Raw genomic sequence first — 16,637 nt, 5'->3', positions numbered from 1 at the left:
ACTCGCATTCTACTCGCGTTTTTTTACCTCTAATCAAAATCAAACTCCTAATTACAATTAAAAATTACGGAGTAATAATAAATAAATAAACAAACCTTTCGTACTCCCAAAAAAAACTCTCAATTTCCCAATTTACTTTACCTTTTTTTAATTTTTTTTTTTTTACTCTGCTTTCATGCCCTCTTCTTCTTCGTCTTCAACTCTGACTCAACAACAACAACGACGCTTTAAATTCAAAAAAATCAACGCTTTAATAACCTTTATTTTCTCTCTCTTCTCCCGCCTCTTCAATTCTCTTAAACTTTCTCTCTCCTCCGCCATGGATGACGTCTTCGATCCCGACGAGTTTCTCGCCGTCGACGATACCGCCGCCAATACCAACGCCGCCGATGATGACGCAGACATCGACGGCGGAGATGACGGTGATTTTCTCCACTCGCACGCTCGTCGTCGCCGGAGAATTCATTCTTCTCCTCCGTCGTCGTCGGCGTCGCTTTTGTCCTTCGCTCTTCGCCATGATCGTCTCTTCCTCGTCTCCTACAAGTAATAATTCGCTCTTTTTTACATAAATTGGTTTGATTTTGAGTAATGTGGAACTTCAATTGAGTTCAATTTGAGTGAATTGAGTTAATTTGAGTTGAAATTGAGTGAATTTGATTGAATTGGATTTAATTGAGTTGAGTTTGAGTGAATTGAGTTGAATTTGATTGAATTGAATTGAATTGAGTTGAAATTGATTGAATTGAGTTGAATTTTATTGAATTGAATTTTATTGAGTTAAATTTGATTGAATTGAATTTTGCAGGTGGTGGAAGGATGCGAGTGAGGAGTGTTTGGGTAGTGAGAGTGTAATCAAAGGTGTTCGTTATGCGGCGGCAGCGGCAACGGATGGTGATGAGAATGATAGGGAGAGTGATGCTGATGATGAGATTGTTTTGAATTTACATAAAGAAGTGAATGATATCGGCAATGGAGATGATAAGGGCGAGGGTTTCTCTGGTCGGGAGTATGCTTTAATTACTGAAAGCATGTGGTTTAAGGCTCTCAAATGGTGAGCAACTTTATTGTTTTAATTTATTTATTTTTTTTAATAGTTGCATGCCTTCAATTACTTGGCTTTTTAGTTATAATTATCATGATTTGCATTGAAGTGCTTGTTCTAATTTGTAGTCATTCGATCAAAAGATAATTCTGATAACATCTATTTCGCTGGTTAATTTCGTTTGTAATCTGTTGTGGATGATTTTTTCTTCAAAAAGTATATGCAAATTTTTTCACTAGATAGGTTCATTAGAAGATTTTGAGGAATTACTAATAAATACTTATGTAGTAGTAGTAGTAGTAGCCTAGTAGGAATCGACTGCAACTAAAGGCTCATGTACTGGGGGCTAGTTGCTTAATTGTAGTACTAGTATGAACTTAACGACAGATTTTGCTAATGGGTTTGGAGTCTTCAAAGAAATTTATTGAAATCAAATGGCGTAATTGAAGTTATAAATTAAAACTAGTGGTGCGGTGACAGGTGCAATTATTTTTTCAAAAAAAAAAAAAGGTGACAGGTGCAATTACAGTAAACTAGGGGACTTGAATATATTCTTGATGGAGGTCCATTGTCTTGTATTGGAGGTTCACTTTGAGGTGGTTAATGGTTTGGAATTTCGAGAAGAAGAAGCGGATAATTTTTGGTACACTAGCACCAAAAAAAAAAAAGCGCGAAACCTTCAAAGTTCAAACTCTAAATTGTAGACTAACCCAAAATATAAACATATTACAGAGTAACAGTTGTGAAACATCTCTATAGCTGTCCAAAGTGATGTGAATTTTTTAAAATGGTACGACACTGAGAATTCGTGGTAAAGAGGTTTATCAATCGTTTTGGAAAATCAGAACGAAGATCTAAAAATGCAGATATTAAAGCTTAAACAAGATTATGGGAGTTTTAATTTTTGTATGAAAGTTTCATGGTAAGAATTTGGATGAGGAACTATTGTTTCCTTTTCAAATTTGCAAATGTTTTTCCTGCAAACTTATTATCATTAACCATTGATTCCAAATTGAAAAAGATGAGAAATACTGAAGAAAGAGGAGAGAGAAATAATTGGTTTTTTTTAAAGAAATAACATGAAAAGAAATTACTGATGTCATAAATCATTTTATAAAGGAAAAATTAGAAAAAATAATCCCAACTTTGATCAATTTTGGTAGAATAATCCCAATTATTCTGGAATAATCCGAACTTTTGGGGGTCTTCTTTTTCTTTAATCCCAAATTGATCAACCAAAGTTCATCACCTATTATATTAGGTACTTGACACATGTTAAGTCCTTATTGGTACAAAACTTACAAAAAAACAATAAACAAAAGAAAAAAAAAATTAGAAAACCATCCACCATCCCCTTCCTCCACCGATGACCCTTACCACCACAGCCTAGCCGCCACCCCCACCGATCCACCTTAACTTCCAGCACCACAGCCTAGGCCGCAGCGTCTCCCCTACCCTTTGAGTCGCCATTTTCCCGTCTCTCGAAACCCAAGACAACCACCTTAACCCTAAAATCCGCGGCCACAATATCCCAATACACTCCTCCCCCACCCCCGAAACCCTAGCGTCTAGGGTTTTTGATGGTGGGGGAGGTGTGTTATGGTAGTTTTCGGGATTGGGCCGGTGGCTATGAGGGATTTTCGAGAGTAGGGCCGGTGGCTATGAGGGATTTTCGAGAGTAGGGCTGGTGGCTTTTGAACTTTTCAAGAGTTTGGGTCGGTGGTTTTTGGGGTTTGACCGGTGGCGTGGGAGTTTCGGGGAGGGGGATGGTGGTTTGGCTCGGAGCGGCAACGCTAGGGGTGGGGGAAGGATGGAGGTACGGCGAGGGAGGTGGCTCGCCTCGGCGGGTTGCTGGATTGGCTGGTGGTTGGGGCTTTGGCTGGTTGTTTTTTTTATTTTTTTTTTTTTTCGTTATTTTTTTTATGAATATTTTTGGCCAATTAATTTGTGACACGTGTCACTTTAACAAAAAAAAAAGAAAAAAATTCAACCGGTAACCGGTATTTAGGATTGAAGAAAAAGAAGATCCCCCAAAGCTCGGATTATTCCAGAATAATTCAAAGTTGGGATTATTATACCAAAATTGATGAAAGTTGGGATTATTTTTTCTAATTTTTCCTTTTATAAATGCTTAAAATGATTTATTCAAAGTAAAATTTAACTATTATGCAAGTGGGCCCACTTAAATTTCATTTATGTTAATTTTGTATCTTTTTGAACAAGTTGGTGTCAATTAATGCAAAATTCCCTAAAGTTGGAGTCAATGAGTGTAATTTTGCCTAATAAACATACTCCTTCCGTTTTAGAATTATTGACATGTATGACTTTTACACAATAGTTATATACTAACTTTGACCATAGTTTTTTTTGTAATGTATTTCATCAGTTTTTTTTAATCGCAAGATTGGGAATTTCATGCTTGCCAATGCACTTTTTGTAACTTAAAATATCTTAAGTTGTATTGTAGTAAAAATAATATAAAATTACTGTTAAGAAATTGCATTATGAGATGTGAATCTAGCAAGATTTCATATGACTGTAAGTTTTCCAACGTATACATTGCAAAAGATGATCAGAGAAGTGTGTGAATAGTGTAGAATTCCAAAAATTGCGATTTAAAAAAGGTGGAAGTAATAAAAACAAATTTTTTCATGAAATATGCTATCAAACAGATATTAATGTAAGATTTTGTGATATTAACTTTTTATTTTTTTTACTAACTTTTTATTTTTTTACTAACATTTAATTTTATATATCTAAGTTTAAACTAATGCATCGGCATGTGTGCCAAGTTTGACTATGTTAAATACTCTTGGATAGAGTGCGTATAATAATAAGCAATTGCAAACAATAGACATGATCTAGTCTGGTTTTTGTATAATCATATTTGAAACAAGTAAATATATGCTTAAACATGTTGAAACGAACGTAGCCTAAGACTGCATTGATTCTTGATGTTAGTTTCCTATGCTTTTTCACTTGAATGCTCTTGGTCCTTGTTTATTTGAACTGAATGGGTGTAGTTTATCAACATGGCTAAGAACTAGCTTGTGTGTGTCCTTATTTAAGGGGCAAAATCCCTGTGAACTGGAGTTATGAATGAATGAGAGACTGCTGTACTAGTCTTTTTGACACTATCTAGTTGAGTGTCATAGTGTGTTGATGATTAGGTTACGTCTTAGATTTTGAGTTTTATGCATCAATCATAGTCTTAGTTCATTTCTTCTCTTTATTGATTCGCATCATCTTAGAATAAACCCAAGTTTTCCATCTGAATCCAAAAAGTCCTGTAAAAAATATACACAATGCTTTTAATGTATTTTTTTGCCCCTGCAATGTTTTAACTTTCCACAATTAAGGTTAGACTCTCATATCCACACATGTTTTTACTTCCATGATTATGAGTCCTAGAAATTTTTTCTGTCGGAGGTTTGGAGCAATTTATGTTTCTTTGTAAAGGTTAACTTACTTGACCAGTTATAGTCTATTCCTATGTTTTGAGTTATCTAGCCTGCTTTATCCATTTAAGTAGCCTTAAAGGAGCTCACATATTTTTGAGCTCACTTGGTTGGAAGTCTTATTGTCGTATATTTTACTTTTTGTATATCAATGGCATCAGCCATGTCTTTATGGGTCATGAGTTCCTGCATTGGATTTGTGATTGTTCTTGGAGTTGCTTGTTTTATTGGACATTTCGAGTCATCTGAGTTGCTAGGGGATTGTTAACATGCACTGTTTTCATTCAGTGTCATAAGCGTGAAGATGTCTTGCTTGTCCCTACAGGCATAGTGATTATTGCACAAGAATTAAGGATATGGGATGTTCTTTGGCTGCAGAAGATGATGAGGAGCAGGATGTTTTCAGTATTCAGATCAGGTTGTGTGTAATGCAGCAGAATGATTCTCTTGTGGTGAAGATATCACTGATGGTGAGCCCCCTTTTTTTTTAATTTTAATTTTTATTATGATTATTATTATTATTTTTTTTTTTTTTAGGTTTTCAGTTATTACTTATCTTCATTGCATGATTGCTATTAAGGCCATATTTTTGTAATGGCTTTACTATACGTTGCTGTTTTCACTCATTTTCTTTAGCTGCTTGTGTTTTCTTAATCTGATTTCCGACATCTGAGACCTATGTCACCCAGCCGTTGGTGGGGGATGGGTGGATTAGTTCTATGTATTGTATTGAGCACGAATCTGCTCTGTTCAAGGACTGAACTACTTGTTTCACCAGGGATTTTTTTATCATGGGGTGGAGAAGAACATTTGAACAAGGAATTTTTGGACAATTTTATTTAGAACCCACCTTTTTGCAGAGCTGAAGAGGTTTGGTCAGTTCTTCCTTTAGAATAGTTAGGCTGTTTTTTTTTCCTTACTTTATCTTTTTCATATACAGTGGAAAAAAAAGAAAAAGATGAGGTCAGTAGATATAAATGCATGAATTAAGATTGTGTAAAATGATTGTGGAATGTCCTGCAAACAAATGCTGACCTTTTCATTCTAAATGATTTGGGTGATTAGCATAGTGATAAATTTCTTCGGGCAGCCACCTTTTAAAGTTGTGATGCTTTAATTGAGGAGTAGTTGTAGTCATTATTATTCCAATTTTAAATGAATAGTCAGATGAGAATATAAATCTAAGTGCCTAACGATTTAGGATTTTATTCGTTCTTTGTTATGTTTTGCTCGTGTATATTTGTATCATAGGTTTGAGCAATTTAGAGTGTCCTTGAATGAGTTTCGTTTAATTTTTTTGCCCACAAAAATCATGTCATTAATAATGGTATTTTATGGTGTTTTGCCCAGAATATTCACAGTGGAGGTTGGTGGGTTTTTTTTTTTTTTTTTTTTTTTAAACTTGTATCTATTTTATGGGTCCTTATGGATTAGTCTCTTTGTACAATAAATTGTTTTGACACATTTTAAGAACTAAAGGGGCGTTTGGATCAGGGTATTCAAGAAATGGTAATGTAATGAGCAAGGATGATCATCTTGTTTGATATGTTAATCTAATTATTCCCTTTTCCCACTCAATTACTTCAAATTCCTCCTTTCTCTCCTCTACTAGATAACCATCTTGATCACTACTTTGACAAGCACTCATCTAACAACCAACCACCAGAAACTCACCCACCATAAAACCACTTCAACCACCCAACCAAAACCCCTCCCACTACCCTAGTAGCCTCCTCAAAGTCCACCACCATAAAAATAACTCTAACAACTCAAACCCTCCCAAATTCATGAATTAAGCCTCCAACCAAACCACCCTGAAAACTCCTCACCCTCTTGAAAACCCTCACACCACCACCCAAACACACTAAAATAACCTTAAGAAAGCCTTCACTTGCCAAAAGAATTCACCCCCACCACCATAAAACAACACCAAGTAGTATATGTTTCATTAAATGAGGGGTTGAGCGGCAGCCAAAGTATAAACGGCTGTGATGGTTTTAATAGAGTAGGAGGTGGGGGGAGTGGTGGTGGTGGTATTGAAAAAGTAGAAGGCAAAGAGTAGTTGTGGTTGTGAAGGGAAACGGTGATGGTGGAAAATACAGTGATTACCTTAAACAAAGAAGACATTTTGAGGTCTAACCTTTCTTTTCCTCGTATATTTTTCTTAAACTTTTTTCTATCTACTTTTTAACATAATCGCCCCCTTAATGTAGAGTAAGCAGGTTCATGGTAATTTCTCTCTGATGCTTACCTGATGCAGCTTGTGAATTATTTCAGGATAATCCGGTCCAGCTTTACAGACAAGCCTATGAGATTTTTGATGTGCAGTCGTACATGGTATGTTGCTAATGAAAAATGCTGCATTTGTGAATGTATGTTTTGCTGAACAATAATCTAACTATTTTGAGTTAAATAGGTTTGTATTTGGGACTTTTCTGGGCAGATGACCAAATTTTTTGAGAGAGATAGTAAAGTATTTCCTTATGGCGGTCCAGGCCAGGCCTCTGAAGAGGTAATTCTTGTTGCACTCATTTTAGTTTGGCTCCAAATATCTCTAAATTGATGTTACTGCTGCTGGCTTTTGAAATGTAACCTTATGTATATTAAGCTTGTACATGTGCATTTAGTGGCATCACATTTAAGATGAATTGCTTGGTTTTTAGCAAAGTTACCTAAATAACCTGGATCTTCAATTGTGCAAGAGGATCGGTCTTTTGTATCGTTGTTTTTTTCTTTTTTTTTTTAATATTTTCTTTTATTATTTTTGTAAGACTTTTGATTGTCTTGATGTTTATATTTCTTACTATAGGCTCTCCTTGAATTACAAGTTTATGGATTGCCAAGTTTTGCCAAGGATGCAGAAGTAAAAATAACTGAGTTTTCCATGCAAGAAAGGTCCAACAGTGAAGGCTCTTGCAGCAGCTGGCCGAGTAAAATGAATGGAACCGTTGTTAATCAGAGTTCTTCTTCATCACTTCTCAGTTTGCAATCATGCACTCAAGGATATGGAAAAACTGGTGTGCTGGGTTTGACTGGACTTGTAAATCTTGGGAATACCTGCTTTATGAACAGTGCAATTCAGTGCTTAGCTCACACTCCAAAACTTGTTGATTATTTCCTTGGAGATTTTAAGAAAGATATAAACTATGAAAATCCTCTAGGCATGAATGTGAGTGGTTCTTTATTGGTCCTAATGCTGCATTGGCTGCTTTAGTACCTTGCTGTTCATGCCAGTTCAAGTTTTCTAAATGCTTTGTTCGTTTGGACAGGGTGAACTTGCTTTGTCTTTTGGGGCTTTGTTAAGAAAGTTATGGGCTCCAGGTGGTATGCCTGTTGCTCCAAGATTATTTAAGTCAACTTTAGAGAACTTCGCGCCTCAATTTTGTGGCTATAACCAACATGATTCCCAGGTAAGTTCTGTTTTGTTTGGAATAATGTTTCGGTAAGGGCATATTTGGAACATGTAAAGTTTTCTAAAATTTAGAAGTGAAAGTTTTCCACCACACGCTTCTTGGCTCCTTTCCTTCCAGTGAAGGCAAACTGTACATTTGTAAAGAAAAGGTGGTTTGGTGGTGGTGGTGGTGGGGGGGTAATTTCAGGGTTTAGCTAAATTATTATCTTTATAACTAGGGGAAAGTTTTGAGGGAATTAACTTTTTATAGTCCAGCTTTCTACTGCAATCAATTTAATCTATGATTTTAGTCATTTTCTTCTAGTGTGTAAGTCTAATACACAAGAAGTGCCATTATGTAACTTTCTTCTCACTTGTATGCTGCGACTGTCTTATCCACTGAACTCTGCTGAATACAGGAGTTACTGGCTTTTCTGTTGGATGGGCTCCATGAAGACTTGAATCGTGTGAAACACAAGCCATATATACAGCATGGTGATACTGAGGATCGTCCTGTTGAGAAAGTGGCAGATGAACATTGGCAGATTCACCTAGCTCGTAATGACTCTATAATAGTTGATCTGTTCCATGTGAGCTTATTGTATTATTTTTGTCTTTTATATTGTTAAATGTGTATAAACTTGTTAGTTGATTTTATATTTCTTACAGGCTTTCAGTTTCCTAATGATCTCTCTCAAAATTGTTTTGAACTGTTTTTGTTATGCTATAAGAATAACTTTCTTTAAGCGGTGGACACATATATGCTTGGTAACGCATGGCACAATATTATTATGTGACGGGAAGATTGTAGAATTTCATATCTATATGCCTTATGGGGGCATCTAACTAATGCTCGCCTTTTACCTTTCTTCTATTTAGGGTCAATTTCGATCAAAGCTGGTTTGTCCTATCTGCAAAAGGGTCTCAGTCACTTTTGATCCGTTTATGTACCTGTCACTTCCTTTGCCTTCAACAACTATGCGAACCATGACTGTTACTCTTTTGAGCACTGATGGAAGTGTGCTTCCATCATCGCTTACTGTAACGGTACCCAAGTATGGAACGTGCAAGGATCTTATTCAAGCCCTCAGCACAGCCGTTTCATTGCGAGATGGTGAGACTCTCTTTGTGGCTGAGGTATGTTGTATAATCTGCTGATTGATTTTGCCGTTGAACTCATCCAACTGTTTATTTAGGATTTAGTTTATTGTTGCTTTCTTCCCTTGTATCTTAAGTATTACTCCGTAGTATACAAAAGTATTTCATACTTGGGATTGCATCATGCCCAAGTAACTTTTCCATGTGAAACTTCTTTCTGTTTCGTTTAAGGTGGTGACTAGTGTATGGCTGGGATGGGAAAAGTTGTAAGTTTGGAATTTTGCAAATACACAAAGCTTTGTTATTACATGACCCTAACTTTTGCGATTGTTAGTAGATAGCTGCTGATTTAGCTCAGCTTGCTAGTTACTCTCTGCTTAAAGTTACTGATGTATATCTAATGTTTCCAATCTCCCTGATTAAGGTTCTTTGAATGAAAATTGCTGTTTCCATTTCTTTTGGTTACTTTTTTTTTTTTTTAACTTATTCATATTTTTGGTATTGTAAGATGAAAGTCTCCTTGGTCATCAAAGTCATCACTTAGAATTTAAATTCTTATCTTTTGAATCGCTTGAAATTTTATGTGGATTTTTGGATAACAAGAAAATATCTTAGACAAGTGAGATTTTTAACATCTTTTAGACTAGGTGGAATGTTGGTTGAGTAATTCTAGGAGTTTGGTTTGCAAGGGTAGTTGCTTACTTGCAGGCATACATCTTTGTAGGCAATGTTATCTAGTTATCTTTTAATTCAGATTTTCGCAAGATTACTCTTACGTCTGCTTCATATGTGAAGTTTGCTTCTTTTTAAAGGTTTACTATCACTGCATCATCCGATCCCTGGAAAATCCATCCGATTCATTGGCGTTGATAAGGGATGAAGATTGCCTTGTAGCGTACCGTTTGCCGAAAGAGAGTGAGAGCGGCCTTTTGGTGGTTTTCATGCATCAGAGGTGTGAAAGGTATATGTCTGACTATTGCTTCCTGTTTGACATCATGTTAACTCGCAAGGCCCAAACCTTATTTTGTAAGAGTATCCTTCTCAGTTGCTTCGCATTCAAAATCTCCATGTAATGGTAGCAAGTTAGGACTAGTAGTGTCAATAAGAATAGCTATTTTGGTAGTTTGATTTCGGTACATTTTGTGTAAGCATGGCTTTGTTTTGATTTGATGGCTTGAATTATGTGCATGTTGCTTTTTCAATAATAGAAATGAGGTACAAAAAGGTAAAGAAAAATTACAAATATATACTGCTTGTATGTGTTAATATTCTAATAAATTGATAGCTTATATCTGTTAAAATATTAACAGCCATCTTGAATTTTTATAAGCTACAAAGAAGAAAAGTAGGAATGGAAAATAGAAGAGAGAAAGAAACCCCTGCTTGCCTGGTCGCCACTTAGTTCCCCTCCCCCCCCCCCCCCAGTTGTCTTCTCAATGCTATGCATCAGCCTTCCAGACTTTCTTCCATGTTTCTCACTTTTTGCCCACCCGCGGCTAGTAATCGTTTAGAGGCTACAGCAATGATAAGAGTTGGCTCCTTGCTGCAGCCCAAAGTCCTTTTTCATAATTTTGACGATTGTAGATCTATGGTTTATAAGTATGTACTTTAGTTGTGTGTTTAAATTAGGTCATCAAGAAGTGGATGGAAGGAGAAGTGAGGGAGTTAGAAAGTCATTTCCGTTGTTTGGATAAGAGAGAAGAGGAAAGAGGGATAGAATATCATTAACATAATATTTATATTCCATAAAAGAGTATATGGAGAATAAAGAAACATTGTATGAATCGATTGCTCCTATTATTAATCAGCAAAGGCAACACAAATAAATTAGGGCCGTCAATCCCGACCCGACCCAATAAACCGACTCGAACCCTACCCAAAGTTACTGAGAGAAACCCAAACCCAACGCGATTTGACCCGACCCAATCAACCTGAATTCGACTCGATTTGACCCAAATCTCATATTTCGTAATAATATTAAGTTTACACTATTTTTGATAGTTTCTAAGCATAACCCGAAATTTGACCTAAACCCGACCCGCTGGCTCGAATTGCCACCCCTAAAATAATTATTACTAAAGAGAAGCAACAAGTAGCAAACCAATATGCAAGAGTTATTGAATTGAGGAGAGGAGAGGAAAGAGAGAGAAATTAGATCATAATCCTAGATTAAATAGGAGATTTTATCCATTTTTATTGTAGAGAGAGAGAGCAAAAAGTAAGGGAAAGGTAATTTGGTTAGAGTTTCCTGAACTTTCATTGTTATTCAAATGCATAAAAGCAAATGAGAGAATTTTTAGAGCATTATGACTAATTTTACAACAAAAATTTTTACTTTCCTAAGACTTTCAATTTTGGAGAGATATGATCTTAAGCAGTGAGGGAATTTTTTTTCGTACTATTTCCTTTTCCTTCATTTCTCTCACCCCCGCAATTGCTATCCAGACTTTGACATTGTTTAATGTCTTTCTCTAATTCGTCTTTTTCCTTTTATCCGAACATAGTGTAGGTTTGAATATATTATAGTTTCTCCGATCAATCAATCAAAGCCTTAACCCTGTAAGTAGGGTCGGCTATATGAACCCAAAAGTGATTATCCGTGTATTCATCAACATATTATAGTTTCTTTGTTCTCTTTTAATTGCAACATTTGGAAATTTACACTATCCTTGTTCTCTAATTTAACCCCCTTTGTTGATTTATATGTTGGGCAAACTATAGTCATGTGGACTCTTGTAAGATTTGTCTCAATTTATTTTTTTCACAATATCAAATATTTATATTTTTTTTTTACTTATAATTATTAGAGATATGAAGGATTAAAATTGTGCATTGATAAGTGTGAAAGTCGAAATGTTGCAACTTCAACAGAATGGAAAAATTATGGATTTTTATATAATAATTTGCAAAATGAGTTCCTCTTTATGAAATGAACAATAAACATACCAAATCGTTGGTGTTGAACTTGAAAGTTTTAGTCATCAGATGAAAATATGTGAGTTGTCCTGCATCTGTATTTTAAATGGTGTGGCTTCTGCAAAATTTGGGAACAGTAAAATATTGTTGCTAGATGTTGATGTGCTGCATGGCTTTTCTAATTTTCTTAGCCTTTTCAGACAATAAGGCTCATCCCAACTGTAACAAAGTAGGGGTACTGTCTGTGTTGTTTTCTGCTTGAAAATGTAATTGTTGAATATCTATGCTTATGCTTGCAAGTTTTCACTCAATTCTTAAACTGTATTTTGTACCCTTGAAGCCGTTAAAGGTGAATTTATTAATCATTATTCTATACAATTGTTTGTTAGGTTGTACGTAAACTGGTAATGAATAATTAGGGTACTCATTTGGAAATGGGCTAAAGAGTACAATGCAATTGGGAAAGTGGTTTTATGCATGTTCTTTGTCTATAAATAGAGAGATTGTATCTTCCATAAAATATTTATGTTATTTCAGGCAATTTGGCTTTCGAATCGGAATACCTCGCTGGAGTTTGTTTGGCACCCCTTTGGTGGCAAGAATTTCTAGTGTATCAGATGGAACTCAGATTCATGATGCTTACATAAAACTGCTTCAGCCTTTGTTGAATATGGTTGAAGATGATTATGATGATATAGAAAAGTCAGATAATGAGTTTACCAAGATGGGGTCAGGGAGTTTGTCAAATTCAGACAATTCGTGTAGCTCGGATGATGAAATGGGAGCTGACTTCTATGTGCCCTCTGACTTTCAATTTCACATTTCAGATGAACGAGGCTTATCAGGGGGGCAGAGGATAAAATTGGGCAAACCTCTGGATGTTCCTGTTAAAACTACAATAGTGAATGTGCTTGTTAGCTGGTCTAAAAGAATGTTAAGGCGTTATGATACCTGTCATCTCAGCTCGTTGCCAGAGGTCTTCAAACCTATATTTCCTGATGTGATACCTCAAGAATCAGTTTCCTTGTACAAATGCATGGAAGGCTTCTTGAAGGAGGAGCCATTGGGCCCTGAAGATATGTGGTTAGAATTCATCATCTTCAATACCTTTTCATTCTTTAAATTTAAATGTTAATGTTTTGTTGCGTAATCACATTTAGACTTATGCCCCCTCCTTGGGTATCAGTTGAATGTTTGTCTTTTTTTAGTCTTTGCAATGGGATATAACATGTAACTACAGTTAAGTTTAAAGCAATTTGTTTGAGGCCTTTTTGGATTTGAGAGATTAACCAGGTGAATCGGTGAATCTTGGATGAGGTTGCAATTGTGGTAATGGTTTCAAAACCACTATCGTGGGCAGAGCGGGTAGTATGCGTTTGTTTGGGGTTAATATTCAGTTGCAGTAGGCTCATATAGCAAAGGGTTACATAGCATTGGATAAGGTGCAGCTCCAATCTACTTGAGTACAAGTGTTCTAGGTTATAATCATAATGTCTGGTAAGGTGCTGTTAGATCACTAAACAAACTTTGAGATCATATTTGGCCTATTGGATGAAAGTACTACATACTTGTTAGTTAGTCATAGCCGAGAACGGAGGACATAAGCTAAGTGCAATGTACTAACCTGGTAGGGTCGGTAGGTTTACAGTATCCAACATCATTTTTATTCTCCCTTGGTGGATTGTAGTTGAACATTGATGGAAGGTTCTAACTTTTCATGATGCAGTTTTGGTACCCTGAAAAAGTAAAATTGGGGATGCCTTTGTGTTTTAAGTTTAAGAGTAGGATTGAATTGAGCTATTTTAGGAAGTTGTCACCTAAACAATGAGTGGCTGTGAAAAGGAATGATATAATTTGAAATCCATGAACCATATATATATATATATATATATATATATATATATATATATATATATATATATATATATATATATATATAGATGATACAGACGTGGTTAGATGTTAGTCCACTTTTCTTCTTTTTTAAGCTGTATGATACAGGTATTTGTATCCACCATTAATACCCTGTCTAACCCATAATAAAATTGACTATGTAAAGATTAGAATTTTTTGTATAGATCATGACTGATTGAATCACTTCTTATGTAGTTTCTTTCACCTGCAATATTATTACTGGTTGGGGCATTCTATGAATTGTAACTATAAACATGTATCTCTGAATGTACTTTTATATAAAGTTCTGCTTTAGAATATCTTGTGCTTGACAGCCTCACCTTTGCCTTATTTCTTCCTTCATACTGATGAAAGTGAGAAATTCTGGTTTGCATTGTTCTTAGCAAAAGGTTTCCACCATCATACAAGAATGAATCCTGATTCAAGTGCCTTTTGTAACATAATATTATGCCTCACCATTAGCCTTGAAAGAGAGGGGAGGGGAAATTATTTTGTCTCGCATATTAGACGCTGAAATAAAATTAACTGTAAACCCTACCTCTCTAAGTCAGCCCCTGTAATGGAGAAAAGTTAAGTGTCTTAATGCAAAGATGTAAGACTGAGTTCTGCTAGAGTTTATCTGGTGTGATGTCTCATAGCTTTACTTCTATACAATTCTACATTAAAACAATATATTCATTGTTTTAAAAATATATTTGTTCATATTTCATATCCTAAATCCATTAAAAAAATATATTCGTTGCTGTAAATTTTGTGGTCTTTTATTAAAGTATTATCTTATTGTCCTCCAATAACATTTTCATGTCTAGAATTCCCCATCAAAAATGGGGTTTTGTTTTGTCTTTCAAACAGTTAAATTACTAAAGAAGTATTATATTGCTTTCTTTGCCTTTCTATGTTTTGACTTTAAAATTGTCATGCTTGTGTTCAAGGTATTGTCCTAGCTGCAAGCAGCATCGCCAAGCAAGCAAGAAATTAGATCTTTGGAGATTACCTGAAATTTTAGTAGTCCATCTGAAAAGATTCTCCTACAGCCGGTTTTTGAAAAACAAGCTTGAAACATATGTTGATTTTCCCTTAGACAATCTTGATTTGACAGGTTTCCTTGCCCATGATAGTGGTCCAAGTTTGAATTGCTATAGGTTGTATGCCATCAGTAACCACTACGGCTGCATGGGTGGTGGTCACTATACAGCTCTGGTTTATGTAAGTTCTCCTTTTCAAATAGTCTAATGTAACTTTGACTCTAATTTAGATTTCTTGATTGAAAAAAACATTATATTATGTTGGGATATTCATTATTCTGAGAAAAAGAGTGCACTCTTTGGACTGTAAAGAGGTTTTTTACAATATGTGTATTCTAAACAATGGGCTTAGTCTCCCCAAATTACGTTATGTCCATCCTTCAAGTAGTATACAGGAGGCTTAATCACCCCAAGAGAATGCCTACTGTTTTGTTATGGTATTTTGTTTCATAATATTTAAAACCAAATTCCATAGCAAGCATTTAGAAAAGCTTCTTCAGTATTGCAGAAGCTTCCTGCTTCTACGTTGATATTACTTCTATATCATCTTTTTCATTTAATTTTGGGCTTTTATATACTTTGATCCTGCTAGATTTCTCTTAAAATTTAGCTTTTAGTTCCAAAAACTTAGCAAGCCTAAAGATGAGAAATTGATGTGAAAGTGTTGTAAATCTTATAATAAAGCTATGCATTGTTACATTTAAAAACGTAGGCATTAATTATATAGATATGTTTGATGATTGGAAAAAGAAATTGTTGGATTAAAATGAGATGCAATCTGAAATTAGTAACACATATTCTGTTTAAATTAGGAACATTTTGGAGACTATAGTTTAGTTTCCTTTAGAATATCGTTTGTCTCTGGATCTTTTAGCTGTATTATTTGGCTCACAATTAGTTACTTTATATTTGCGGGGTTTATGGCTGTGTTGTGAATGTGAAGGTCTCACATATTATGTCCCCTCATGCAGCATGGTAACAGGTGGTATGAATTCAATGACGGCTCTGTTAAACCAGGTAGAGAGGATGACATAAAGACATCTGCTGCTTATGTTCTTTTCTATCGAAGAATCGCTGATTAAGCTTCTTGGTATTGTTTTTTGGCTCAGTATAGAATGATGGGAAACCTAGGATTAGAATCAGCGCACATTTTTTTTGTGAAGCTTCAGAGATCACAAGATTCAGTCAAGCAATTGTAGAGAGGAGCCGAGCCGCTACACACTGATTTATTTATCAACCAGTTTTCTCTTTTTTGTTTCCTTAGTTAATTAGATGTATATATTTATTCTTAGGAATATGTAATGTTTTGGTGCTGCTGGCTCCTGTCACAAAATTTTCTGACCAACATTGGGCTTATACTGTATAAATTTTAGTTTTTCAGTCCTATATCAAAGTGGTTTGATTACCTTCAACCACTTTCTTCTATTCTGTTTAACTTGTTTGTAACTTTATTTATATTAGAAGTGTGTCCCATAATCTAGGCTTTGGGCTGACCTAATTCGCAAATCTGTCATAAAAAAAATAAAAAAAGTAATTAAATTGGGTTTTTAAACGAATTTAACATATGCTAAATGGTACATGAACATAGTAATTTACTGGTTTGAGGTTTGTGTCTTGCCCAGACCTACTAAATAATAGAAAATTTAACGGGAAGTTTTACTTGTATTGTTAATCAAGCATTTTTTTTACGCTTGGTACTATAAAGTTTAGTGGACATACGATATCTTTAAAGTGCTTTTTTTTTTTTTGAACAACCAAAGTATGAAATTAATATGTACCGTCAAAATTACAAA

General features: G+C 35.2%; 1 protein-coding gene across 5 annotated transcripts; it reads left to right on the top strand.

The window, feature by feature from the left end:
• The first annotated feature begins 246 nt into the window (after nucleotides 1–246).
• Nucleotides 247–16,299, top strand: LOC110735379 (ubiquitin carboxyl-terminal hydrolase 8-like). Of its 5 annotated transcripts, none has more exons than XM_021915559.1 (14): nucleotides 247–543; nucleotides 806–1,051; nucleotides 4,826–4,970; nucleotides 6,778–6,837; nucleotides 6,917–7,012; nucleotides 7,310–7,669; nucleotides 7,770–7,910; nucleotides 8,311–8,481; nucleotides 8,771–9,028; nucleotides 9,802–9,950; nucleotides 12,443–12,988; nucleotides 14,752–15,025; nucleotides 15,816–15,861; nucleotides 15,959–16,299. In XM_021915559.1, exons 1-14 carry the CDS (start codon nucleotides 320–322, stop codon nucleotides 15,961–15,963), a joined length of 2,721 nt encoding a protein of 906 aa, XP_021771251.1. In that variant the 5' UTR covers nucleotides 247–319; the 3' UTR covers nucleotides 15,964–16,299. The 5 variants fall into 5 exon arrangements, with proteins under 5 accessions (XP_021771251.1, XP_021771250.1, XP_021771249.1 ...); XM_021915558.1 differs by having other exon boundaries at nucleotides 15,954–16,299; XM_021915557.1 differs by having other exon boundaries at nucleotides 15,816–16,299.
• The last annotated feature ends 338 nt before the right edge of the window (nucleotides 16,300–16,637 follow it).

The sequence above is a fragment of the Chenopodium quinoa genome, unplaced genomic scaffold, assembly GCF_001683475.1.
Source record: "Chenopodium quinoa cultivar QQ74 unplaced genomic scaffold, ASM168347v1, whole genome shotgun sequence".
In the NCBI taxonomy this organism is placed as follows: Eukaryota; Viridiplantae; Streptophyta; class Magnoliopsida; order Caryophyllales; family Amaranthaceae; genus Chenopodium; species Chenopodium quinoa.
The sequence above is the reverse complement of the archived record's forward strand: the minus strand, read 5'-3'. Positions and strand labels throughout refer to the sequence as shown.